The 27707-nt window shown below is 35.1% G+C and overlaps 1 protein-coding gene across 9 annotated transcripts; it reads left to right on the plus strand.

Moving 5' to 3' along the window:
• Window positions 1-5953: 5953 nt before the first annotated feature.
• On the plus strand, window positions 5954-26871 carry LOC116341135 (protein limb expression 1 homolog). 9 transcript variants are annotated; one of them, XM_031768032.1, is made up of 6 exons: window positions 5954-6125; window positions 8363-9356; window positions 9698-10015; window positions 24864-25027; window positions 25092-25282; window positions 25402-26871. In XM_031768032.1, the coding sequence occupies exons 2-6, from the start codon at window positions 9074-9076 to the stop codon at window positions 25790-25792; spliced, it is 1347 nt and encodes a 448-aa protein (XP_031623892.1). In that variant the 5' UTR covers window positions 5954-6125; window positions 8363-9073; the 3' UTR covers window positions 25793-26871. The 9 variants fall into 9 exon arrangements, with proteins under 9 accessions (XP_031623892.1, XP_031623891.1, XP_031623899.1 ...); XM_031768031.1 differs by having other exon boundaries at window positions 8502-9356; XM_031768039.1 differs by lacking the exons at window positions 5954-6125; window positions 8363-9356; window positions 9698-10015 and adding exons at window positions 17308-17417; window positions 22040-22276.
• Window positions 26872-27707: the final 836 nt, after the last annotated feature.

A 27707-nucleotide genomic window follows, 5' to 3' on the forward strand; every position in this document is an offset into this window, starting at 1 on the left:
TCTATTTTCAAGGTCAAAGCAATCATCAGGCATTATTGATCAGTATGAATGCGTGTGGTGACCAGAATGAGTGTATGTGTTTGTGTGATGGCTTACGGGGTATTGAAGAGAAATGAGATACCATACAAATGATATCTTCATTTAATTTAACTTTTGAATGGCGTTTTTTGATAAATATCATCAAAAACCTACGCGCAGTTTTGTAGAAAAATTTGCGCACCGATGAATTGAAGAGTCAGCAAAAAACGAACAAAAAACACGAAGTAGAACCATGATAATGGCTAAAAATTCAAATGAGAAAGTGTGGTTTGCGTTAATTTTAAAATCATTTACGTTTATTTAATACTCACTGTTTTAATTTAGTTGGCGGTAGTTTTTAACAATGCCATCATAAAATAAAAGATGATTCGCTTCACGCGCAGACTAGACAAGTTTTACAAAGGAATTTCCGCATGTATCTCTCTCTCTCTGTGTCTGATGATGGAATGTAAGAGAGAATAATCTGATATGCTCATCGTCATTTGAGAATTCTGAAAATATATTCCAAATAACCGTTTCTTCTTTTATTCATTATTTCTTTTCTCATTTGCAAATTTATTATTATCACACAATATTACAGTAGTTAAAAAAAATTATGGCATCAAATCATGCGAGCTTGGCTTTGGCTCTTCTCATCATGTCGATGCGGTCGACGATTTCTTTTTTATGTTAACTTTTTCTCTGTTGTTGCGATTTTATTCAAATTACATGGTTTTATTGTTATTTTTCGAAGGCGCAATTGTTATGAAATGAAATTCAGTTCAGAGATGCAAAGAAGCCATCACAAAAGTTAGAATGAATACTAAACTCCCTTGTTGGATTTAATTTACGCACAACTTCATTGTAATTTGCATTATGAACTTCGTGTATCGAACAATAGAATGTATAAAGATCTCGCTTGGGTTTGGATCAACCGGCAACAGCAATAAAACGAAATGAACAACAAAAAAAGACACACATATACACAGCGTACGAAGAACAGGCAACAAACATGTCATCGCATTAATATGCCTCGGCACTAATGGAACCTTTCTGCGGGTGTTTTCACTCTTTGTGTTCGCGTCGCCGTGTGTCAGTCAGTTCTGGGAGAATGATTTTAATATTTTTCTAAAAGATGTGCAGAGCCAGCGAGCGAGAGAGAGAGAGAGATAGAAATGGTTTTAGCCTGTAGTTGCATGCATAGCGCATTTGAATCATGCGATCATCGTTTTGTCTTTACAACCGCAAATCAAGGAAATCAGTAAACATGTACCGGATTCTTCGATTGTGTCACCTTTTTTGTGTTGATGTTATTGCTTAGCTCGTTTTGTCGCGCGAAACCAACAAGAGATATTTGAGCAAGCAACATTCCCCAGTTTATTGGCTTTCGCAAACAATACGAGCTCAGTACATTTGATGCGGTGAAACTCTTCTTTTTCTTCTCCTTTTTTTAATGTCAATCAAAGTTATTCGAAATGCAATAGAATTTTGCAACAAAATGATGGAAAATTTGGCGTTGTGATCAAACGAACGACAACAAACCGAAAAATTAAAATTACATCGATTCTCTCACGAAATCGCATCTCAAAAACGTTGGTCCTTTAGTTGGTGCAAAGAATACAGAAGGACAAAAACATCCAAAAGCCAGATTCAATTGAAATTCTTCGGTCGCTTAAACAACGAATACTTCGTTGTCCAAGTTACGTAATATAAAAAGGTTACCTTTTTGCCCTTTCTCATCTCGATCGAAAAAAAATTCCCACTCAGCTTCGAACCCAAAAAAAAACCACGATGACGACAACAACAAACGTACAGCAGCACGCATTTTGACCAATTTTAAACGCAAAATTTACAGAACGCGTACGCGGAATGCATGTTGGTATAAATAAAACTTACCGAAAAATCGAAAGATCGCATCAAAATTCGTTGCTGATTTTATATGTTACTTGCTACGAAGCGCATTTGAGACAAAAATTGAAATGCATTTTCAGCAGCATACTCTCTCGCTACGTCTCCAAATTCGCAGTCTCGCGTAAGCAGTGAGTGCACGGCAACAGCATATCAAACATTTTAAATTACGGAACAAAAGACTCAGAATACAAAACAAGATGACGAGAGACAGAAGAAGTGGGAGAAAGAGACAGAAGAAACATACTCGCACTGCACTGAAAAGTATATGCACAAAAAAGGAAGATGAAACGACAAATGCATTATGAAAACAGAGCACACAAACAATCACATTGTTGAACTACCTAAAGACAAATGAACGGTGATAAAATGCGTATATTGAGTCCAAAAACTCATGCATCATCACGATCAACGCGCTACTACCGTCATCAAGTCTTCTAGTCGTCTATCCTTTCGTCATCTATCACATTTGCTTCGCTAGTGTGGTGCAATTCTTTTTTGTTGGCATCTTCTTTGACATAATGTTGTCATTTTTGTAAATATGAAGTGCTTCTTTTTTGGTGGAGTTGAAATCATATAATAATTTTTCATCAATTGGTTCGTCATTGAATTCATTCAATGAAATCACAAAAAAAGGTGTCGTTTACCCACCCTAATATGCTTAGCATATAATTAAATTTGGATTCACATGCATAAAATGTTCGTTACTTCTCATCGGAATTGCTGCAATGATCAGTTCAGCTCTTTCGAATATCTGCACAAATTAAAAAAAAGAATAACGCTACGCAATCGAATCGACGTGAGTAAATGAAAAGAAGATAAAAAAAATGCGCGAATAAAATACAACGCTTCAACATGATGTGCACTTGGAGTATGTTGTCGCCATTTAATGTTAAATACGTTATATTATTTATTATATTCAAAAGCAGCAAAGCAGCGACAAAATAAAAATAAAACTAAAGTAAAAATGAAAAGAGAGACAGACGAAACGGGGCAAGAATATGTGAAACGCTGAAATGTGCGCGAAAAAAGGAGCGATTTCTGTTTTCGTTTAACGCAATTTTTTTCTTCTGTTTTCTTATGAATTGTGCAGTACGTAAAAGGAATATGTAGTCTTTCAAACAGAGACATGTCATGTCAGTGGCAGGCAACAAAAAAATATGTTGAAAAAATCATGTCATTTTTGAGGTGTTTAACAATGAGAATGAATGGTGAATGGTTGAGTTTATCTATGGGCCAACAGTTGGCGAAAAAGATAATAATTTCGACTATCAGCTGATTAGGTCTTGTGCATATTTAAAGAGTTCGCTACCAACGACAGCAGTAGCAATAACAATACACTGATACGAGTTCGGATACAGTGTGCTTTGAAGTCAAAGTATGCTAGGACAATGAAACCTGTTGAAAAAAAAAGAAGAACAACAGCATCATCATAAGAACGAAGCATCATTGAACGGTGCGAAAGCAATCCAAACACACAGCACCACAAATCACAGAACTGAACGAAACCTGATTGAAACGTAATAAAAACGTATTTGCATAGATGTGTATGAGTCATTGGGCTCTGGATGTGTCGCTGAGGCGCAATGAGTGAGCGAACGAGAACGAGCGACAAGAGCGAGAGCAAAGCAGAGCAAAAGCAGCGTTAGATGTGCACACAATGTGTGTCGTAGTGCACACAACAAACATTTATGCAAAGCACCTCAACTCTCATCGACTCCTTCTCTAAAAAAATACACGTTTTATGATATTTATGAGTTCAACAATCCCTATTCGCCGTTCGTTGTGTTGTGTGTATGCCTTTTTTTTCGTGTGTATCTCTTCGTTCTACGGATCATTTACCGAAAATCCACACACACACACACACACACACACACACACACACACACACACAACTTATGCTCGGATTCTCTGTTGCATTTTAAACGGTGAAACACTCTCTCACACACAAATACACTCATACATTCGCACAGCATATATTTGCGGAAGGTTCTCCAAACGCGCAAAGACACATTGATCGAAGAAAGATACGAAAAGAAAGGAAAATAATGACAACAACAGAAATTAACAGATTTTTTTTCGCTCTGCTCTTGTGTGTGATCCGCCACATATTTTTTTTATATATTTTCATTTGGCGGCGGCGTCGGCGAAACAGCCAAGAAATTATACACATTTTATGAACTCACACAGAAACTGTTCACTCTTGCTAAGCACATAAGCATCCCGAGCACACATATATGTACAATCATCATTCGCCAAATACAGAAGTTGGTGTGTATGCAATGGGAAAGAAAATGGAACGATAGACTTCAATAGGTCGTTGATTGCTCATCGCTATCATTTGAAGATTCTCAAACTGATTGCACCAAATTTTTTTAATCGCACGCCATCCACCGTATCAACGAAAGAGAAAGAGTGGAGAAAAAAAAATCAAGGAATGGAACTTGCTGTACGCAGACTGGTCAAAAAAGCACTACTTCTGGTGATACACCCTGAGTTTTTCAGCGTTAAGTTGAGAGAATGTGATTGAATGCTGATATTAAATTACGAGCGACGAACTCATATTTTGACAGAATGCCAATCTTTCTTGCTCCATTCCACGATGGCGTTACATCAAACAAGCAATACGATTGATAGGTTGATGATGAGAGATTTTTTTTTTTGTTTTCCGTTCATTTTGTATGTGTGTCGGTCTTTCGTTTTTTTTTCAGTTGATTTCGATATCTCGACGTATTTCTGCGGCAAAAGCGTAAATTTTAGAGAACACAATCCAATAATGATATATTGATCGTTAATCAAATACATTTTTTTCCCTCGTTGTTTAATTTTATGCAAATTTTTCAGTTGGAAAAAGGCAACAATAATGTGCAGTTTCATAATGTTATTGAATTTTGCACAAATGTGCGCTCAAGTGCGATTGTACTCCGATGCTTAATGTTAAAATTATATGCTTTTTCGGAATATATTTAGTCGTTTGAATAGGAAAATTCATCAAAAGAGTGCGAAACAGACAGAAAGGGGAAAAGGGAGAGAGAGTGTATGAGCGAGAAAAAAGTAGAGAGCGGGGGAGAGTGAGAGAGAAACAACGGAAAAAAGGCATTACTCTCGGGGAACAGCACCGAACGACGTATGAACAAGTGATTGATGTCTTGATAAGGCGTTTTTTCTTTCTATATGTGATATGTGGAAGAGAGAGTGTGCAGCTCAATGGTCAGTAGTCATATTACGCGAATTTATTAATAGGTTCTGGTGAATCTTCATAAAAATGATCATGATGCAAGCCTTGTTGCCAACAGTAAATTGAAGACAACGCATTGATTGTGTTGATGCTAAATGACGACATTTACATACATACCAGAGAGCAAGAGCAAAACCACCAACCATCCACATATTAATCTATATATTCATGCCCGCGTGTGTTTTGTAGTTTTTTTTTGTGCTGCTATTGCTGCTTGTCGTCTCCTCTCATTTGCTTCAAATTTTGTATTAAAAACGAACGGAAAATGGAGAAGAAGCAACGGCAGCAGCCGTATGATTATATGGATATAGCAATATTACGTTTATGCCGAAGTGCTTTTTCATCTGCAGCAGCAGCAACCGCAGCAGCAACAACAACAGTGAGCATGGCCTGAGAGCCAAGCGTCGACCGAGCAACGATTCCGTTTGCTCTGTGTGCCACACTACATAACACATGCCTTTTTCTTATATGTATATTATACGCTTTTTATATTAGTAATCATAATCAACGTTCGATGTGTCGTTCTCTTTCTCCCTCTCCCTCCATCTTTCTCAATCTTTCACTTCTCGCTCTCTGTCGTCGTCTCTTGCCGCTCTCATTCTCATTCTATATCGCGTTCGCTCTCTTTCTCTTTCAATTCGTTGCTTTGCTTCTCTTTGAAGTTTCGTTCAGGTTCCTTCTTGTCTTTTCATTTTACCTCTCCTTATGTTTCGTTTTCGTTCAATTCAACGCAATTTTAACTACTTTAAAGTCACCAGAAAAAGCACAAGCAGTCAGTTATATGCAGTTGTCGAAGTGAAACGGTTCATTCGAAACACATACTTTTAATTTGGTGTGCGCGCAAAGAGACAATTTCTTTGTATTCTATTTCGATCGACGATCTATTTTTTATAGTCAGTTTTTTTTTGTTCGTTGCAATTTTTCTTATTTTTCATATAACCCCGTGTTGCAAGCAATAAATGTAATTTTTCTATTAATTCTGTTCGTTAACCGTTAAGTTTTGAAGAAAGTTTTAAAAATTTTCTTGTTTTTTTTATTATTAAAAAAATAAATAAATCGAAGGATGTCGTTGGGTCAGAAAAGGAAATCGTTATAACAAAAAAAAATCAAGTCCATTGCACAAAGGAGAAATTAAACTCGAGCAAGTTGAAAAGTGCTTACCAAATTGATTGGATCAAGTTAAAGCGCATTCACGACAGAATAAATTTGCACATTGGTCGCTTTGCAACTGTCGCTTAAGTATTGAATTACCAAAGACGACAAAACAGCAGCAACGACAGCGGGAAAAAAATGCGAACGCAAAGAAAATGTAAAAAAGGCATAAACTCCTCCTTTGACATCCAGGCAAGAAAGAAAAAACGCACAATGAAGTGTGGGAAAATTTCTTGAAGTGAATTTTATGTGCAACGATTGCTTTGATTGAATTGAGCTGTGAAAGGACAAAAATCTAAAGCCACAACTACGTTGATCACTTCAGCTCTTTATTTTTTTTTGTGCACATGCAAAATCATGAACGGTTGTCGAGGCGACAGTGTCAATTTTCAGCCGAAGAGAATTCCATTGCCATCTGCATTGTTGGTTTTTCTCATTATTTCTGTTTGCTAATTATGATTATCAATTTTATAGCCTCCGACCGTAACGATTCTTCGCATTTATTGCGAATTTTTTTCGGTGCGAAAATTGTGTCAATTCAATATATTTATTGAAGTTAATTCATTAAGTGAAACAGGTAAATGACAAACTGTTTTGATCGCATGTGGTAAAGTACATGCCGTATCGTATGCAAAACACACCCGTTGCGAATTTAAAATACACACAAAACACATCACTTTGTCTCGCTTTATCGCTCGCTGTATATGTGCCATTTTTTTTCATGTTTTACGCTGGTCGATTGGCATTTTTTTTTATTGTGCACATGCGTTTCTTTCTTTCCATTTCGATTGAAAAAGTCATTTCATTCCGTTCACCATCATATGCAAATTATGAGGTAATGGTTTGCTCCATATTTGGAACGATCGAAACATAAATGGCTTGCCACTATAATCATCATCATCATCATTCCATCTGGGTGCATTAATATAAAATCATCACACGACCCATTCTAAAGTGCCACTTAAACGAAGAATAGAGTGTGTGGTATGTGTCTTTTGAGTTTGTTCCCTTGTCCATTTCTCTCTCTCTCTCTCTCGTATTTTTACTGTTTCGATTCAATTGATAATAATTGTTGCGCCTGTTGAAAATGTTCGAACTGATATGCAAGTCAACCGTATCACATGTTTCTGTTGGTGTGACAACGTAAAATTGACGGCTGACCCGCTCCTGCGCTAGAAACCACAATGTTCTTTTTTCTTCTTCTTTTTGCTTTTTCAATAATTTTAAACGTTTTATCATGTTCTTTTTCCTTCGCATTTTGCGTCTTAGTGTTTTCTTCTACGTTTTTTTCATTTGTGAACGGTGTGTGTGTATGTGCGCGCGCTAGTATGCTCGCCTTTTTAAATATCAAGAACATGCAATAAGAATCACATTTTACATCGTAAATGTACAACGACTCTTTTCGATTAATGGCTTTTCAATTTGCCACGCATTTTCAAGCAAAAGAAAGAAAGAAAGAAAGAGAGAGAGAGAGAGAGAGAGAGAGAGAGAGAGAGGTCGATCGAGAGACAGGCACCGTTTTCAATAGAAAATGTACATTATCGAAAGCTATCTTTTGCATTGCATTCATCGAACGAAAGAGCACATATGTGCATATGTATGTGTTATTCAACACCAGAATATGATTTCGATGTACTGCAATTTGCCTTAATTTGATTCTACCTCATCAGGCTCAACGGTGCATCGGTCTCTGTATAATTGTTTTGTATTCAATTTAGTTTGAAACATGCCAAACGGAGAAAGACAACAAGAGAGAAGGAGACAACAAAATTGTTCAAAATACAAACCCAAGCTCATACATCATTATTATTAACGATCACTTGTGGCAATGATCGAAAATAAAATTGCGTTAGATTGGCTCTCATTGACTCGCCTAAATAAATAGAATAAAACAATTTTCTAATAATGATCTCTTTCGACGAAAAAAAAACCCAGAAAGAGAGAACAAAATCCGAAGGAAACAAGTTTTCAACCTCAACAAAGAACGCATTGAGTTAAAATTCAAGTTGGCAACAAATTGTAAAATACTATATATTCGATTTTCAGAACGGGAGGGGTTGGTGAAGTATTCCAGACAATCATTTAGCCCAACGGCAAATCCAATCGATTTATTGAAGACGCAAATCGTGAATTAACAACTGATTCAACTGCCAATACTAAGAATATATCTTCATCTAATTTCTAGGCACTTGAATGCAAGTTTGCCGCAACAGACGATCATGTGAATGAAATTCAATCAAATTGGTGTTAAAGAAAAATCAATGAATGAACCGAACCGGTCGAAATTGCCGTTTGAATATTGTTTTCCTGTCGTTAATGAAGTTCGTAATTAGTGTGTAGTGAGGTGTATATTTGTGTTTGTGTGTGTGCTGCAAGTGCGAAATTCCGATGAACCAGAGAACGTGTTCGGCATCAAACATAATGATTTAACAACTTAACTGAGATCGATGTTTTTAACGTTTTGCTAAATTATAAGGTTGTTTCAAGAATCGAAGTGTGGTGCATTTTAAAATAAAAAAACGTAGAGAAAAGAACATACACGTACAAAGCAAAATCAGCATCGATCTATCAATCCCACATAGTATATCTCTTTTTTCATTCTTGTCGTGATATTGTATTGATTGAAATCACGCGTCGATTAGTTTGTTGAAACATCCAAGCCAGGAGATAGTTTTGCAATTTTGTTTACACATCGAGATAGATTTAAACGAAAATTGAAAAGAAATATATACATACATAACACAAAGAAAAGCGAAAATGCAAAAAATCCACACAATTTCATCGCCACCAGTTATGAGTACAAGCAATACATCAACAACAAGTGATCTGATAGCATCAGTTGTAGCCGGACATAAGATCAATAATAAAAATCATAATAATTCAAATAAGAAAATTAACAGCAATATCGGTGTGTCAAATAATAACAATATCAATAGTAACAACAATAATAATAACGATCATCAATCGACCAACATAAATGAGAATGGTACGCCATTGAAAATAGTAAAGCCGACACCAGCCAAACCGAATGGAAAAAATGGTAATTTTTTACGAAAAAATAAATTTAATGATTTGAAAAAGGACATTATAAAAAAAAAAAAATCCAGTTTGAAAGTAAAAAAAAATCATGCGAAAGTAAACGGTAGTTTGATTGCATCAAATTTATTGGGGTCAAAAGATTACCAACTATCGAAAAGAAGAAGAAACTTTCACGCATTAATATTGTTCGTATTGCCAAAGAGAAAGAGTGGTCTTTTACAAATCATATTTCGATTTTTATTTTTTGCATTCACTGAATTCTCATTTTGTTTTTCGTTCTTCTCTTCTTTCTTTTCCGACATGCGTTTGGACATCATTGGTAAAAACATCAATAAACAAAAGCATTAGCTGCCACAACATCGACACCGTCAACAAAACCAAACGTAAGCAATATCAACAATAACAGCAACAGCAAAAGCAACGCACCAGCCAATGATTCAACGTCTACCGCGGTCAATTCGAAGAATCTAAATAATAAAATCAGTAAAAATACTAGTAGTAATAACATACTGATGGGTGCTGATATTGTTAATCTAGCCAATGTTCTGTCCACGCAAACTGCTGCAATTGCACCCGATGCACAGGCGAAACAAGTGTTAAAAGAAGCCGTCGATGCGGTTGTAAATAGTTTCGCTAAACACACTCAAGGCTATGGTCGTGGTAAGTTTCGATTCATCTTCTATTCTTTCAGCATTGTTGGTGTTGTAGTCGACTCTTTTTTTTCGTTCACTGTTGTGTCGCTGTTCTATCTCTCTCTCTCTCTCTCTATCTCTCTCTATCTCTATATTTATGTATTTCTCTCCGTGCAATCTGCATTTTGTTTGTTTTTATTTTGTTTCGTGTTTTATTTTTTTCGTTCGGTGTTGCCGAGTATGCGATAGAGCACCAATCGCTTTTAATTACAATTCCATAAAATTCAAAGGCTTCAGACGAGTTCTGATCGACACGATACAACAAATATGACGACGGCGACAATAACAACAAATCGATCAAAGTCATCAATCTATTGTGAAAGGTGAATGTATAGAAACGAAAAAAATGCAATCCAGTTGACAAGTTATTAGCCATTTTCTCTCCCTCTCTTTCGCTCTCTCTCTCTGTCTTCAACTTAGTATGCACATGAGATACGGGATTATGTGCACCAATGAATTTGGATCATGTGATCGTATCTCAAGTTTTGTCTCATTTAAATTAATTTTCGATTAGTTGTCTCTCAGCACCGCAACAACTAATTACACAAATTAAAATAATATTTTATTAATGGTTCAATGATATTGAAATTTAAAATTGTCATTCGATGTCGCCAAGTGATCCCTAAGTCAACATCATAAATCGAAATGATTGCGAGCACGGTGACACAATAAATTCAGTGCATGCAACTTAGATATCGCTTCAAACCTAGCAACAGGCATCTGCTATGTGCGGCAACTATCAAGCTCGCACGTAAATGGACAAATAATAACAATAACGCAAACGCATTAAAATAAATTTCATTTTGCTGATACAGGTATCAGAATGAGAAGAAAAAGAAGAAGAAGAAGATGACAATCCAAAACGAAGGAGACGTTGAAAGAAACCTCTCTCTCTACATAATTACACTTAATGTTCAAATATTTACATATGCGAGTACGCATATCCATGCAGCAGCAACAACAACAAAAACACCATCAACGTGCTGCTGTGTCAAGCAGTTATTAGAATTACGTTTAATATTAAAATGAAAAGAAACGAACACACGAAAAAAAAGAGATACGATGCGCGTATGTATTCGTAATTGATATATGTTATGGATGCTTTCAAGTGATGCCGAGTGCATAATTTATGTCAATTATATCGCATTTTATGCCATTGACCGATCTCACCAACTGCCCCGAACTCAATGCATATATATATCGAATATGCAGCGTTTACAACTCTTTCTCTCGCTTCATCTCACTCTCTCACAGAATTAATATATCGCTGTTTGATATTCTAATTACTTAATGTCATTATAATTTACAGTTAGATGTAATGTCCATCATAAGAAATGCAATTTAAAACGTCTGCTCTTTAAACGAATTGATTGCCAATGGGACTGCAAGATTGAAATGAAATTTTCGCTTATATGTCACATAACCTGCATGTTCAATGAAACCATTTGAACTGTTCAATGAATATCATCAACAGAGTTATTTTTTTTTTCAATTTATTTCACACTTATCAATTCACAAGAAAATCAAGGTGGAAAAATGTCAATATTCGAGTGATTTCTTTTCATTCGTCAATTTTCTCACGACGAACATCAAAGAATCTTACATCTATGTTTTCCTCACTTTGATGATCAAAAATGCATTTTCTATACGGAACATATAGGCTTTGGGAATAGTATTAGAAGATTTGATCGGGCCTGTGAGCTCTGCTTTGATCAATAATACGCATTTCTTATTCTTCGTCATTCCGAACTTGAAAAACTGTTTTTTGTGGTTTTCTATAATCAATGGAAATTGAATTTTTGAGCAAGGTGATTACAAACTCTGACGCATGCAAAAAAAAAAAAATAAAAAAAATCACTACAACTTTCATTCGGTTGGATGGAAAATTAAGCTATAGCACAACGGAAATGACAACAATTAATATATTGTGTGATGTTTTGAAGCGATTCATGCTGAATCGTTGTCATAGCTATGGTGATGCGGTGTGCATCGACACCTTCAATATTCGCGACGATAATAATTGCACGACATGCTCATTACATGCATTCATATTTGAAAAATGGTAATGTGTTAAACGTCGCAATGGTCATTTTAAGATTAAATTTTTTTCCGCTTCATAATCATAAATTCACGATTGGAAGCCACACACAGGCAGAGGTGCGACAAAGCGCATAACAACAAACAAATATTCGCTTAATCACTTGTGCATCTCTTTTTCTTGTTGTTTTTTATAACAACGTCGTCGTCCGACATCGATGCAAAAAGCGACCAACCAACAAACAAATCAGCACAAGGAAACATAAGTGATACACACACAGACCCATTGACCACAAGGAAGAAATAGAAGGAAGATGAAAGTTTTCTCTCTGCGTCTACCTCTGTTTATATAACAAATCAGGGGATTTTATTAAATAATTAAATTGTTCGCCGTTTTCATGTTCCATACAATCTCATTAAAGTTTGCATTTTTATTGTTGCTCAGTACGACACACACACACATATATACACACAGTGAGTGACAGATCAACTTGGGTGCAATTATATTTCGCTTGGTTGAGCAAGTTGCGCGCATTTAAACATCATAAATGCAACTCTTTTACGAAGCGCTCTATAGATATTCTGGTCAATAAATATGTTGACGTGTAATATGAAGTTTATCAACCGCTAAAGATGGTAATATAGATATGGTGATGTTTTTTTTTGCTTCGTCTTTGTTTCGCATAATCGACAATTTCCATAAGCCACACAAATGTTAAAACATTAACTCTTCATTATTAACAAATAGTTCTTCTGAACATTGTTCGCTCTTATCCATATCACAGTCACTAATGAAACGATAATGAATGTATTATATTCTGAAGATTTGGTCCTGCACTCCGTATGCACTCAAACAAATTCAACAAATGGCTTGAGTTCGAAAATTCATCAGAAAAACAAACAAGTTTTTTATTATTTTATTTTCAACAAAATGTAAAACAAATTGAAGAAACCGAATCGAATGTTTGCGCTTCACATTTCAAAGCACAGATAATATCATGCGCATTGCTGTCGAAGTGCAACCAAAACAGATTTATTCAACACGTGTAATTCCCTAAATCAATAGAGAAAGTCGAAGTAAACAGCCGGCAATACTAAACTATGCTCATATTTAAACAAAGAGAACATAAGAAAAATATAATCAAGGATAGAGAATGTGGTTTTTATGCGTTTTCCTGGATTTACCAGGTATCCAAATCCGAAAAATTGTTTCTTTTTTTATTGGTTTTTTTTTTTCACATAAAATACTATAAAGTTTTGTCTCTTCTTGCGCAGCATCGTCGTCGTTGTTCAAAAGAACAAATCATTATGGTTTTTTATTATCACGACAAGTATATAATTGTTTGGATAAATATTTGATTAGTTTTGTTGAGACGAGTGCTGTGTGTCGATGTACTACGGCTATGTCTCTTTAATCCAGTTGTACAAATACAATCGATACTCGACAAATGTACGCACCAAGAAGATATTCCCCCACTTTTTTCGTTCGAAAATGATCATCATCCGAAGACTTGTTTGATTATCGTATTTTATTGAAATAGGCTAGAAAATGGAATTCACGACAAGAAAGAGAGAAAAAATATAGAAAAATAGAAAACAAATGTGTGAAACGAATTGCATCCGAAAGAAGAATGTTTCGCATGTTCACTGCAAGTGTGGTCTTTTTTCGCCACTCATCAAATACACTCACTTGTGTGCATTAGATTGTATTGCTTGTACGCCTGTATCATGTAGGAAAAAAAACATCACTTATTAAAATGGTTTGAAATTTATGAGCTACGAAATTGAAATATGGCGATAAATCAAGACACAACAAAAAATTATTTGTACATTTGAAATTTTTTGGCCTTAATAACCTTTTCATCTTTCTATTGCCAATTTTCTGGTCACGATCATGCACATATACACGCGATGAGAAATAAAAAATCGTTCCCCTTCTCAGATTCAATGCAAATTTGTGAGCTGCTTGTGAAGTTGACATTTCAACGGCTTTTTTTTTTCTTTCATTAAAATGTTTAAAACAAAATATGAATGTAATGTTTATCGCAAGTGTATGGAAAATGAATTTGAAAGCTTAGAGAAAATTCACCGATTAATTACGTAATTGAGGGGAAAAAAATCGTGTAACGTTAGACTGAATTTTGTGCACTTTGCAAACGAATGAACCGGCTTAAATGCCAACAACTGGTTAATTATTACGTAAAATTAAATGAAAAGCTGAGCATTGCAGTTTCCTTCTTGTTTGAATGTTTTTTTTTTTTGAATCTAATTAAAAACGTCGCTGCGCTAATTGCTTGTTAATGGAGAGTACATTAAATGCTGCCACATAAATTAGGTGGCTTTAATTTCGATTAGCTGAAATGTCGTGAAAGTAAACGTTTGGCCATTTCCTACATCTATTCAAATAAATATTGAACGAGCCTAATTTCATGCTACAAAGTATGCATGATTTTGATCAATTTTAAGTCACCATTCGTTGTCACACACATCGTAAATGTGTACAGCATACAATTTGTGCATCACCGGAGGTGATATGTGTGTATGTATGTATGACTGTTTTATTGTCGAAGTGATGATGGGTCGTCGAAAGCCTCTGAGAGACAACCGCGAAACGAAAACAGTGTAAACAAAGGCACTTTTGCCAGACTATTGTGCGCACACATAATATAATTGCTGTCGTCGCAGTCTCATTGCCTGTTTTGTCGTTAAAACTTTTATGTGTTACGTTATGCATGAATGTGTGAAAGCGCCCAACTAGTCTAAAAACAGTTTGGTGTGTGTTTTATTTTGTATATTTCAGTTCCTCGTATTTCGTGTACATTTTTACCTTTTGGCTGGGATACTTTTTCTTCATCTCTCTCTCTCTCTCTTCCTCCCTCTCACCATATAATTCTTATTTTTTTCGTTCATTTGTTCGTTCATTTCATTTCGTGAATGTGTTTGTTTTTTATGGACTTCGTTTGCTTATACTTTTTTTTTTCATCTGCTTTTCTGTATTCAACATTAATATTGCCGTTGATTTTGTTTTGTGGTTAATTTTCGTCTCTTGCGCACTCTGCGTTCGATGTCGACTCTTATGTGTCTGTTTATTATTATTATGTGTGGTTTTTTTTCTCTGTTCGCTCAGTCTTCTTCTTCTTCTTATTTTCTATATTCCTTGGCATGTTGTATACACAGTGTATGTGGCAATGCATATTGTGCTCCTGCAAATACACGACAACTTTGCTGTGCTTTTAGCTAACTTGATGTGGTTTTGTTACCGTTGTGCATATATGCAGAATGTACATGCATAAAATAGAATATCAACTTCAATGGTGCGGTGCTCTTATGTGTGCGTGCGCTCGCGCATCCGCCTGATCTTTGTTCTCTTTCTCTATCAGAGCCTGGTTAGCATATCCAACTGTACCATACGATCATTGAAAATAATAATAAAAACAAATCCTCAGCACAAATATTTCGATAGTGAGCGAAGAGCGAGATGGAGCAAGAGAAAGAGACATGGAGACTAATTTTTGTGTCCCTTTTTGTTACTCACTCAAATTCAAATTGCCAATCGCATTTACCATGATTTTCTCATATCTTTCCATACGCACTCATACACATACCAATTGTGCTGAAGACATATAGAAGAAAATGAAGGTAAATAATTTGCAATGTCTTTTGTGGCTGTAATTTGCCAAACCAGCCAACGATTTGTGTATTGCAATGAGAAAGAGAGCGAGCTTGCTCAACGTATATTGTCGTGTTGTGTATATGCGCACACGAATGCACACAATCGGGTATGTGTCAATTGAAACAGCCGCTTACATTCTGTATGGAAATAAAATTAAATGCTAAACCCATAAAATTGGCCAATATTTCTATATTGGTTCGTTGTGCACATTTCATTTCTTATCCAGGCTACAAATGCACACGAAGTGAGAAAAGAACGAATAAAAAAATGCAACGAAAAAGGAGAAAACAAGAAGAAGTGAGTGAATGAGAGAGTGAGAGAGAGAAAGAGAAAAAAAACACGACGTTTGCACCTTAAATGCACTTTCCGGAATGTATGACATAAAGCTAAATGATACTGTTTGTCACTGAAAACCACACGCTAACCAACATCATCCGGATCACGACCATCGTTTGTTTCAACATTTTGTATATATATTTTTTTATTCAAATTTCTTATCATTTAATTATGCAAATGGAATTTAAATGATATCATAGAGATGGGTCAAAAGAAGAGAATGAAAGAAACCCAAAGAGAATTGATTGTGATGTCTTCATTATGATTCGATGACACCCAATTAGAAAATTGATTTCAAATGGTTTCGCGGTTCATTTCATTTATTTCACACTATCTACGAACTTTTTTTTACGGCTAGAAAATTAACAATTTATAATTTTGATTTTCTGCCAAGTGAAAAAAATAAGAATTAGATCGTTATGTTTGATATTCGCAAAGATTTGCCATTTGAGATATAAGACGAAAAGTCAATGAGCGACCGGTTCACTCAATTGACGTCTGACTGTTGATTGTTATTGCTTTTAGCGGCGACAATAAGACACAAAGCTAAAGTTTCTGGTTTTAATCGGTCCAACTGTAAAATCAAATCGAGATATCTCTCCTCTTGGCTCTCGATGCTCGTATGCTCTTTTTTCCTTCGTCTTCTGAACAACAAATGCACATTCAAAGAAAAACAGCATAAAGATATAAATACACAAAATGTGTATGCTTTGGTTCATTCTTTTGCTTGGTAAGTCGCGTGCGCGCGCGCGCTCACTCATACAAACACACATCGAATACACACAAGAAGCAATGAATATATAAATGAGCGGCTACGAGTATGAATACAAAAAATAACAAAAACAAAAACTCAAAATAGCAACAACAAAACAAAAGGCCACCAACCAGATATATGTATAACAAATACATAGGCTCTTTCGTTTTCTGGTGTTGCCTTCTGAAACATACGATCGTATAACATTCGAACACCACACACCGATGGTAGAAAGAGAATGAAGAGGTAATGCCATACACATTGGTTTCAGCAGCGTTCACAATGATCAATGCGCGCGGCAACGAGCCGCTCATTCTCTTGCTCACAGTGTATATGGTTGAGCCACGGTGTGCCCAGTATACATATTTATAATAATATATCTATATATAAAATGAACATTCATTTTAAAAAATGCGAAGTTTAGGTTTTTAGCTTGGTAGAATATCGTTTTAGTCTTTCGAATGAATCGACCAAGTTGTGACGCGTATTTTGAGATTTTTATTTTATTTTTAGTTTTTTCATTCGTTTTACAAACGAGAATCGAGAAATACAGCCCGGAATCGGGAATCGGTTTAGTGTGCTTATTATTATTTTGAGAATAATATTCGTACGAACGGTGATTCTTTCGTGTGTGTCGTTTATTTTTGTAAATCAGTCATTCTGGTGCAGTTTGAACAGTCGAAACTCGAAAGCAAATCGTAATTTTCGTCTTTGTTTTTGTTGCATTTCCGTCGCAGTAGTGGATTGTTTTGTTTTTCTCTCTCTCTCTCCCTCTCTGCCTATCTCTCGTTTGGTGATCGGTACTGTTTGTTTACTTAGTTTTAGAGACGATATTTACACAAAAGAAAACCACATCTACATTGATATGTTAAACTGGTCGGTCGGTGGAGCGATCTTGAAAGTTTATAATGATGGTCTCAATTGTGTTTCATACGAAAGGAGATCGACTACTGAAGTAGTCCTACTCTGTTTTCGATAATCAACTTCAACTTCATTGGTTCTGATTGTTCGTGAAAACATTTAATATTTGCCAGTAGCTGGCAATTTTACAGTAATTTGATCTTTACTCCTTTACTAACGTTTTTGGCCGCCTAAATGTAGGTCTTTAAATTCAATTTAAAGTATACGTATTTTGAAAATCGATGCAAAAGTCATTTGGAGTCACAGAGCGATTCCTTTTCTTTGTTTAATACTTTCATCAATTTTCGAAAAAACAGATTTCTATTGTTGAAATGACCACAACATTCACACATTGATAAAGAATTGGGAGTAATCAAATGTCGGTATTAAGAGAATGAAAAAGAGACACACGTCCATGTGAATGGGATATGAATTACACACCAAAAAAAAAAAGAAATCAAGTGAGTGCAAATCTTCCGAAGGCAATGTTCTCAATTGATCGGAAAGCAACAACGAACCACGTCAAGATCGAACTACAAACCGATCGAATGAACAACACATTCGACCATACACATACACACACATGCATGTATACATTTTATAACAAAATGAAAAGACGGTCTGAATTGAGAACAGGTAAAGCAAAAGAGCAACATCAACATCAAGAATAATTGAGTGAAGAAAACAGAAAAAGGAACCAAAAAACAAGAGACTAAAACAAAAAAAAAGCAACAGCAGTAACAGCAGCAGCAAAAAAAGAAGGCAGCCAAACGACGATGAGTTAAAATGATGAAGCAAAAGTAGCAGCAACAAAACCAAACTGATCGTCTACATGAATAAAAAAATAAATAAATCATTTCGTGTGCACCGAGCGCAATAAGCGCAGGCACACATTCTCAATTCTCTTGCGCGCGCTCACACACATACACCTTTCGAAAGATAGAGAGAAATGGAAAAATCATACACATTGCCATGTATAACGAAACAGAAAACGGCAAAAAAAAAACACACAAAAACAGCAGCACCAATACACAACATTTCTCTTCTTTCCTTCTCTTTCGCATTAACAACTGCAAATGGTGTTGTGCGCGCAAAGTCCGCAAAATAAGCGGAGGAGAAAGGAACGGGGTGCGTGTATTAGAGGCGATAGATATAGACATAGAGAAAAAGAGGATTTATATGTGAACAACGAAATAGAAGTGAACTTTTCGATCGAGTGTTGAAAATGTTTCTTTGGCTTTTTGCAGCTGCTGTTGCTGTTGCTGCTGTTTGATCTATTTGAAATGCAAAACGAGATATGGTTCGGGTTTTTATTTTGGAACCATTTTCGCCAATCTGGCTGATTTCTTGAGCGCGTCACGTACGCGAAATGCAATCGATAATTTATTTGTTTTAATGTTTACGTGTTTTAAAAGGCATGCTCGATATAAATTGTGTATGCTGGTGCGTACGGTGTGCTAGAGTGCAATGACTATGTTGGTGCTAATGCATTCAAAGTGATCGGTGCTCATGAAAAAGCGTGAACTGGTCACAACTCAAAAGCATGTGCGCTGAAAATCATGTCCAACAAAGTCTCTTAACAAATGTACACAAGCCAACATACAGACACAGACAAAGTTATACATGCAACACATTCATGGCATAGAATGGAGTCAGCAAGAGATAGAGAAACGATGCCAATGAGTCAGAATAATAAGAGCAGGATATTTGCTTCGTCTCTGCTTTTTATTTCATTTTCGATGCAAACAAAACGAATGAATATAATTTGCGAGCATCACCACAGCAAAGGAAGAGAAAATGTGCAAACAAAGAGCTGGCTTTTGCAATCAACGTGTGTCGTACAACACAACCGACCGAGAAGATGCATCTCTTGTCTGTCCTTCCATTTGATTTGAGCAATAAATATGTGCTGCTGTAGCACCGACAATCTTATAATTTTCTTTTTCAATTATGTACGCTCGAACTCGTTGTTTATTACATTTTTTTTTTGTTATTCTGCTCGCTCGTAGTTTCCTTCGATGAGAAGCCGAACAATACAATGCCCGCTGCTTTTTTTTATATATGCAAAACCGATTTTAAACGATCGATGTATATGCATGAAAAAAGGAAAGCACACAAAGCACATCACAGACAGAAAACAGAAGAGCGAACCGAAAAGAAAGCGCAAAGAGTAGCGGTGAATATATATCACCTTAAAATGAATCATTTGGCTAAAGAATATTACGGATTTTGCCGTGTTGAGTTGTTAGAGTGGTTGCGTGCTGAAAATTTGTATTATTTGCACGAGCACAAACCGATAATGAACATTTACAAAAGAAGATTCGTTGCGGCTCACACTTCAAAACGTAAGCCGAACGTGTGGCAGGTATTAACGAAAAACAAAGGCCGCAACTCAAGCTTAAAACCTTGTTTGATATCGGCGACCATACCAAATGATCGCATGCCATTGAAATGGACACAAAAATGCATTTCGAATTTAATAATTCAGTTTTATTATCGAGTTTCGATATGAGTACGTTATTTGAATAGAAAAAAGGCATTTTTTTAAATATTTAATTCTTTATTATCAAATTTACAATGTCATCAAGTGTTTCGAATGCAATTATTTACCGGATCTTGTAGTTTTGTCTCCATTTCTTTTGATTTTATGAGTTTTAACTATCGGCCGTTGACACAGTATCACGCATTTAAATGGTTTCTAAACAACTTAATCCATTTCAATCAATAAAATATCACCGTCGGCATTTGTTCATACATTAAAACATGCAATATAAAATGTTGAAAAAAAACTTCTTAATTTGACCCCATTAACAAATCTATTAGTCATAAATGCTAACATAACCTTTTTATGCTGGAATCGAGACTCCGTTTGAAAGAGCAAACTCAATCATTCACTATTTAACGGCCGAAACTGTTCTCTGCCTCTCTCTCTCCCTCCGGCTGAATTGATTTGTTTCCAATATTATGATTATTACTTTGTAAATGGCTTTTTCGTATCTCACACATTTCGAACGATCAGAAAGAAGTCAATGAAACCAAAATATATGTAAATACAATAATATAATTCATTCGATAACACCCGAAAAATGCGATGCGAACGCAGAGAAAGAATCAGCAATACAAAGAGCAAACTGAATTTTAATTCGAACCACCATATCAGATCTGAATGCTGATCATTTAAATGTATTCACGCGCCGAACACTCCGAATTACCGTAACAATGAAAGGTGTTATAGTTTAGTTATGGTTTAATTGAGGAGTCCATTTCATGGTGGTGATAACAATTCATAGCGTTTTTAAATGTCTTATTATCCATTTCCCGTTGACTGGCAGAAACCTTTATCCGATCAAATCTTCAGAATTCTGAAGATGAAACAAGTTTTAGTTTCGAACCAAATATTCTGATTCAAGTAAATTATCCCGAATTGATCGGATGTCACTAGAAATGCAGCTTGATACTTGATGCTGCTGACTCAACTCAAAATTGAAATCACTTGTAAATCGAAATGGAGGAGGAAAAAAAAACTCGGTTCATTAAAAGAAAATTTGCATCTAGATTATATAATTAATGCCGGCGTTTATTTAACCTACAACATTCTAACTGAATACATAAACATACGAAATGCTTTAGTTCCGATAACGTTTCGCCTCTTCTTCCTTCGCACATTTTTATTTTATCATTCGACACATTTTACATTTTTATTGGTTGGTGTGTCTCTAGGCTTCTTCATTGCCTCTCTCGCTGTGTGCTGCTGCTTTTTTTTCTGTTTTAATTTTATCGCTCTTGTTATATTGCTTGCAACATTGTTGCAAAATGATCAGACTTCTTTGTGTTCATCTCTTTGGCAAATGATCGTGTAAAATGTATATTTTGTACAGAAAGAAAAAGGAAAGAAAAAACTCGCATGAAAACTGTGTTGGTTTAATAGCAAAATTGAATTAACCACATTTTCAACACTTAAATTAGTTTTACCTTTTGTTTTTATTTTTTCTCGCTTGCTTACCTTAGAAAAATCCCAATCTCGTTAAAACAAGAGAACCGTAAAAAATGGCCGGTGTGTGAGAAGTACTCTTTTCATCGGCCATCTGCAATGTGGGTCGGCATTTGACCAATCCATCGTAAAAAATTGTTTTTATGTTCACTTCCAATCGATGATGCGTTTAGAATTTTTTTAAATGGACCTTTCGAAACCATGGGATTCCACCATTTCAATGTTCCTCTCCACACACTATTGACTGACCAAATGCAAAAAAAACACATACAATTTTTACGACCATTTTTTTCTCGTTTAGCATAAAATTTTGATTAAGTTGAAAGTTTTGCATACGAGAACTGAGCGAAAAAAAAAAACAAAGTGGAAAGTTTACTTGAATAGTGCCCCAAAAAAAGACAAGAAAAGAAGATAAAAAAAAGAAAGCGATCAAAGTGTGAGTTTTGTATTCAATTGAGAATGATGTTATATCCTGAAGAACATTTTTGGACAGTGCCAACATTTCATGGTTTATACGACGATAACGACGAATACAACGGTAAGAATCAAAAATTTGCAGTAGCTCACATTACCTTAGGATTCATTGATACCACAGAAAACAAAGAACGATTTAGTTTTGTCACCGATTCACGCTTTTTTTGTCACACAATTAAGTGGGTTTGACGAACATTTGTAACCTGAAGTGAAATTTTTAGTCGCGAAAAATAAGCGCGTTAAACGCGCGCATGATTTATAATTGAATCAATAAACTTTTATGCATTTCATTCTATGAAAAATGGTTTGGCTCGTTGTGTTGTCGTTGTTGTCTTTTTTACGACTTGGCATGTAAATTGAAATTCAATCACCGTGAAACCATACACGGAAGAGAGCATATTAAAATAAATCATAAAATTTTATTGGCCATGGAGTGCGGGCTCCAAAACCAAATTTCTTTTAATCATAAATACTTTTTTCTCGTCGTTTTCTTCTCTCTCTCTCTCTCTCTCTCTCTCTCTCTCTCTCTCTCTCTTTCTCTCTCTCTCTATCCAAGTGGGTGATTCCGAGATGATTTAAGTAATTCGTTTCTGACCTATTTTGTTTTACCTGTGGCTTGTTTTTTTCCTCTCTTTCGTGAACTTTGTGTGTGTTTTATCTTCTGTTTCTTTGTTTCGGTTATTTATCTTATGCTCATATCTGCGATTGTATTGGTTCATCTCTGTGTTCATCGACCACTAGATGATTTGTATTATGTATGTTTTTTTAAATGAAGCGCCGCAAGGTATTTATTCTTTTCTTAACTGCGTTTCATATCTTGATTGTGCGCGCTGCACATGAGTGTCCACAATTTATATATACAGATATATAGTATATATTTTTTTGGGCATCGAAAAATGTACATCTTTCTTTCTCGCTTCATTATGGTTCCGTTGATCCGGCTGAAAATGTAATAATAATACATTCGATTACTCACTCACAGCTAATTTTGGTTTCATGTTACATTATTTTTTGTTGGGCTATACAGTGTTCCTCCTGCGACTTTTTCGACACAATGTTGGTGATCTTTTTTTTTTTTTTATTCTCATTTCTGTTGGTGAATTAAAGAAAACGCTCAATAATTTCGCATAAATCGAAAATCGCTTGTACGCGCTTTATTTATGTAAACTTTCATAAAGTGTCATTTATGCGAATAAAACGTGACTGTTGTGAGAAAAATGAAATAAGAACAATTCAACCGAAGTACTCAATTGCGATGAAAATGAATGGATTTCAGTTATAGTTTTCATTGATCAGATGATCTTATTTTTTATTAACCGATAATAAAGTCGAGAAGCATACAAGAACACTAACGAATGAGACAAAAAAAATAACTCATTTCTACACAGAGAGATAGCATCACATTGTGAATTAATAAATTGTCATAAAAAACGTGTTTCATGAATGAAAAATACGAGCTCACGAACGAAAGTTAAAGTCATAAAACAATCCGTAGTTAATTTGATTGATCAACAAACATGAAAGAGAATATAAATCATTTCATTCAATCTCAATTAAAATAGCGAATGAACTCTTGTTCTCACGTTTGGAAATCATCTTGTTCGAGTTTTTGACACCGCCTTGGGTAGTGTATGTCTGTGAGGTGCGTCCCGATCTGGTCGTGTTTTATCACTTTGGCGCATATCTTGAAAACCGAGCAACAGAATAAAATATACACACACACAATATCGAAACGAAATTGTGTTCAAGTTTCGTGCTCACTGAAATTTGCCAGCCGCGCACATTTTGCGAACAGACACACACACACGCGCTCACGCTCGTCTACGTTCAATCAAGTTCAATCTGGTATATTATTACTTGTGCATTATTATTATAAATCACTTATGGACATTGGCGTTTGTTCTGCATGCCTCTGTTCGCCAATGCAAAAAGATAAGCGCGCACGGTTAATGTGATGATGATAGCCGGTGTAATGTGTACAACACGTTTCTTAACCGCACCGCATCGCACAGAGAAGAGCAAAAAAAGCCCATTATGAACGGTGGGAGTGTAAAATGTAGTCAATAAAATGCATCTTGCTCTTTGAATGATTTGATGCGCAGCGCACATTTCATGCAACAACAACTCGAAAATGGAATTTAATGCACCAAAATGAAAATTACGTATATTTGGTTTCGTGTATCGTTCGCGAATTGAGTTTTCACAATGTTTGTTTTTTCTTTTGTTCCCTCTTGCATCTTTATCTCTCTCTCTTTTTCTCTCTCGCTGTTTATTTTCTCGATGCCAAACTTTAAATCGACATAATAATGGTAAACACGTGTATTTAATGGAGAACGAATACAAGGCATTTTAAACAATAAATTGATGAAAGCCTTTCAGTTATATTTACCGCAAATTCGGTGGCATACCACGCAACACCGTTTAACCTTTTCACCTGCAATGGATTTTCATCGTTTTTGCACTTATAAAACTCAATTAACAATTATTCACGGAACCGAAACCGAACCATTTGTTCTAAATTGTATTGGTCACAATTGTATACACTGTACACTGATTCCTATCATTTTTCACAATAATTTGATTTTTTATAACACTTTTCCTTTTCCATTAAAAAAAGATCTTATTTTGAAATTTTCTTTTTCTTTTTTAAGTTAACGTTGTCGAGGCCCTTCAAGAATTCTGGCAAATGAAACAAGCGCGTGGCGCTGATTTGAAAAACGGTGCCATTGTTATCTACGAATCAGTTCCATCGAATAGCCAACCTTACATTTGTTACGTGACTTTGCCCGGAGGCAGTTGTTTTGGAAGTTTTCAGGTAAATAATGTTTATTATCTAACGCCTTCAAACTATATTGAATCAAAATGATTATTCATCTTAGAATTGTCCAACGAAAGCTGAAGCTAGACGGAGTTCAGCCAAGATTGCCTTGATGAATTCGGTTTTCAATGAACATCCCTCACGGCGCATTAGCGATGAGTTCATTGCCAAAGCCGTTCAAGAAGCACGAGCCTCTTTCAAATCTGAAAATAACGAAGACGATGGCCCAGACACTGGAATCGGCGCATTTAGGTAAATTTTATGACTATCTTTTGCATCGATTTCGAATTCGATTTTTTTTTCAACATCATTAGCCAAAATTGTTTATTTTTTATGTTGAAATATTTGTTCTTGTTACCTCTTTTGCACAGATTCATGTTGGAAGCGAATAAAGGTCGTACAATGCTTGAATTTCAAGAGTTGATGACAGTGTTTCAACTGTTACATTGGAATGGATCGTTAAAGGCGATGCGAGAACGCCAGTGTTCACGACAAGAGGTGGTAGCACATTATAGTAATCGTACATTGGACGATGACATGCGCTCTCAAATGGCACTCGATTGGATTGCACGTGAACAGGAAAGTCCCGGTGTATTGAGTCGTGAACTTGCATTGGCCGAACGTGAATTAGAAACGGCTCGTTTGGCCGGCAGAGAATTGCGTTTCCCAAAAGAAAAGAAAGATATTCTACTTCTGGCACATAATCAATCATTGATGGCACATAATCAATTGGGCAGTACAAATACGGTATTAAATAGCTAAAGCAATTCATTAGTGAAAACACACAATCCGCAATGGCATTACTTGAATCTCATTCAATTAGTTTATCTAAGATTTATAGCAAGAGAAGAAAAAAAAACAAACTACACACATTTCGATTAGTTGAACATTTACTTTCATGACGGAATTTTGAATTTATGAATAATTCTTCAACGTGTTTATAGTAATCAGGCCGATAATTGCAAATGGATTGAAATCCAATGTTTAAATATCGGAATAAGCTTGTTGTAAAAGAGAAATCCTCCTCAAAAATGAAAGATGCGAGAGATGACAGTGTATTTTAAGTAAGAAATTTCGTATAGGAAACCGGCATGAATGTAACAATATGAAGAACTCATGCACAAAAAAACAGGAATGCCATCGAATCGCAAAATAAATTGCACTTGTATGTAGAATTGATGTTTTATCACACAACTGTTTCGGCCGTATATATTTTTAGGTTCAAAATTTTTCATGCGTTTCAGTCATTTTCGAACTCTTGCCTTATTTTAATCAAAGTCGAAATTAGCCATTTTAAATTTTAACAAAAACATTTCTATGCTAAACAAGAGAAAATGTGATCATTTTTTTTTAAATATATAAAAGGACGAAATGCGATGCGATGTTTGACTTTAAGCATTTATTCATAATTTTATTTGATTTTTTCTTTCATAGTTTAGGAATTAAAAGAAAATATGCATTCCATTTAGGTGTTTATTTTTTAAAAAACAAAACGCAACGAATGAATCGTTAGCACGATTACAAATGTTAATACGAATATAGCGAATTGTGATTTTTTTGTAACTGATGTCGAATTCGAACATTTTTTTTTTCATTTTAAATATTTTGCTCGTTACTTGTTTGATCGATTTCGGTTGGCCGTGTTTCGAATTAGCCAATCACTTTTCAGTCTAATTTAAAACATTCAGAGCTCTTGTCGTAGCACTTATATAAAAAAAACTACATGTATTCAGTTAAAATAAAAAGTTCATCCATGCATTTGTAATGTTAATTAGTTGAACAAGTTGAGTGTAGTTGAAGAGAAAAGGAAATAAACATTTACACTTTATCTTATCATATGACCGAGCGAGTATTATTTAAACACAAATATCTTTTTTTAAAGTTCGTATTTCGATCTTTTTAGAAGGTTCTTCTGATAAAAAAAGGTAAGTGAATGGGAAAATTCCTAGAAATATGATTCCCTCTTTAAAATTTTCCAAATTGATAATTAGTTGAATTCAGACTGAATACTTTGCTTTTTACAATTTCGCAGCTGGTGATTTTTTTTCTCGAAAGTTATATATTCACTTCACAATGCAATCACTTCAATATCACATCGAAATTAAGCAATTATCTTTCTACAAAGTGTTTCATTTTCTTGAAATACGCGAACTACTGTCAGTATGTTCAAGAAAAATGTTCAATAAAAGCATCTGTTCTTCATTTCCATTCTTCGGATAAAAAAATGATGGACAATTGTCTGAATCATTGTAAATTATCATGAACAAAAGAAATGCTTTAAACTGCATATGATTTGCATACATTTTATGCCATGAAGTTAAATTTTATTATTTTTGTTCTTGTTTTGTAAAAACGATTTTCTGCTCATTTCTATCTTTATTCTAATAAATCCTACACAATTTAAATGGAGAATGGCACGAAATTGCAATTCATTTAATGATCACCATACAATTGTTGTCGCTTCATGCTTGACATTCTTTGTTATTCTACGAAAAACCATTAGCCAAATGTCATATCAGGAAGTGCGTCAAGTGATCTGTTGCTAACCGTATTTGTATACCGACACACAACGAAAAAGAAGAACGACAAAAATTAAAAAAATATTTCCAAAATAATGGACACTTCTTGAGTATTTCGAATTGGAATGTTTGGCCGTGGAATGTAATTAGGCTGTATG

This window comes from Contarinia nasturtii, unplaced genomic scaffold, assembly GCF_009176525.2.
Source record: "Contarinia nasturtii isolate CC-2019 unplaced genomic scaffold, AAFC_CNas_1.1 Cnas_scaffold_695, whole genome shotgun sequence".
NCBI classification, from domain to species: Eukaryota; Metazoa; Arthropoda; class Insecta; order Diptera; family Cecidomyiidae; genus Contarinia; species Contarinia nasturtii.

Coding starts and splice junctions, on each gene's coding strand:
- LOC116341135 (XM_031768032.1), top strand. CDS start 9,074: ATGCAAAAAATCCACACAATTTCATCGCCACCAGTTATGAGTACAAGC. Junction 10,016..24,863: donor CACTCAAGGCTATGGTCGTG/GTAAGTTTCGAT, acceptor TTCTTTTTTAAG/TTAACGTTGTCGAGGCCCTT. Junction 25,028..25,091: donor GTTGTTTTGGAAGTTTTCAG/GTAAATAATGTT, acceptor TATTCATCTTAG/AATTGTCCAACGAAAGCTGA.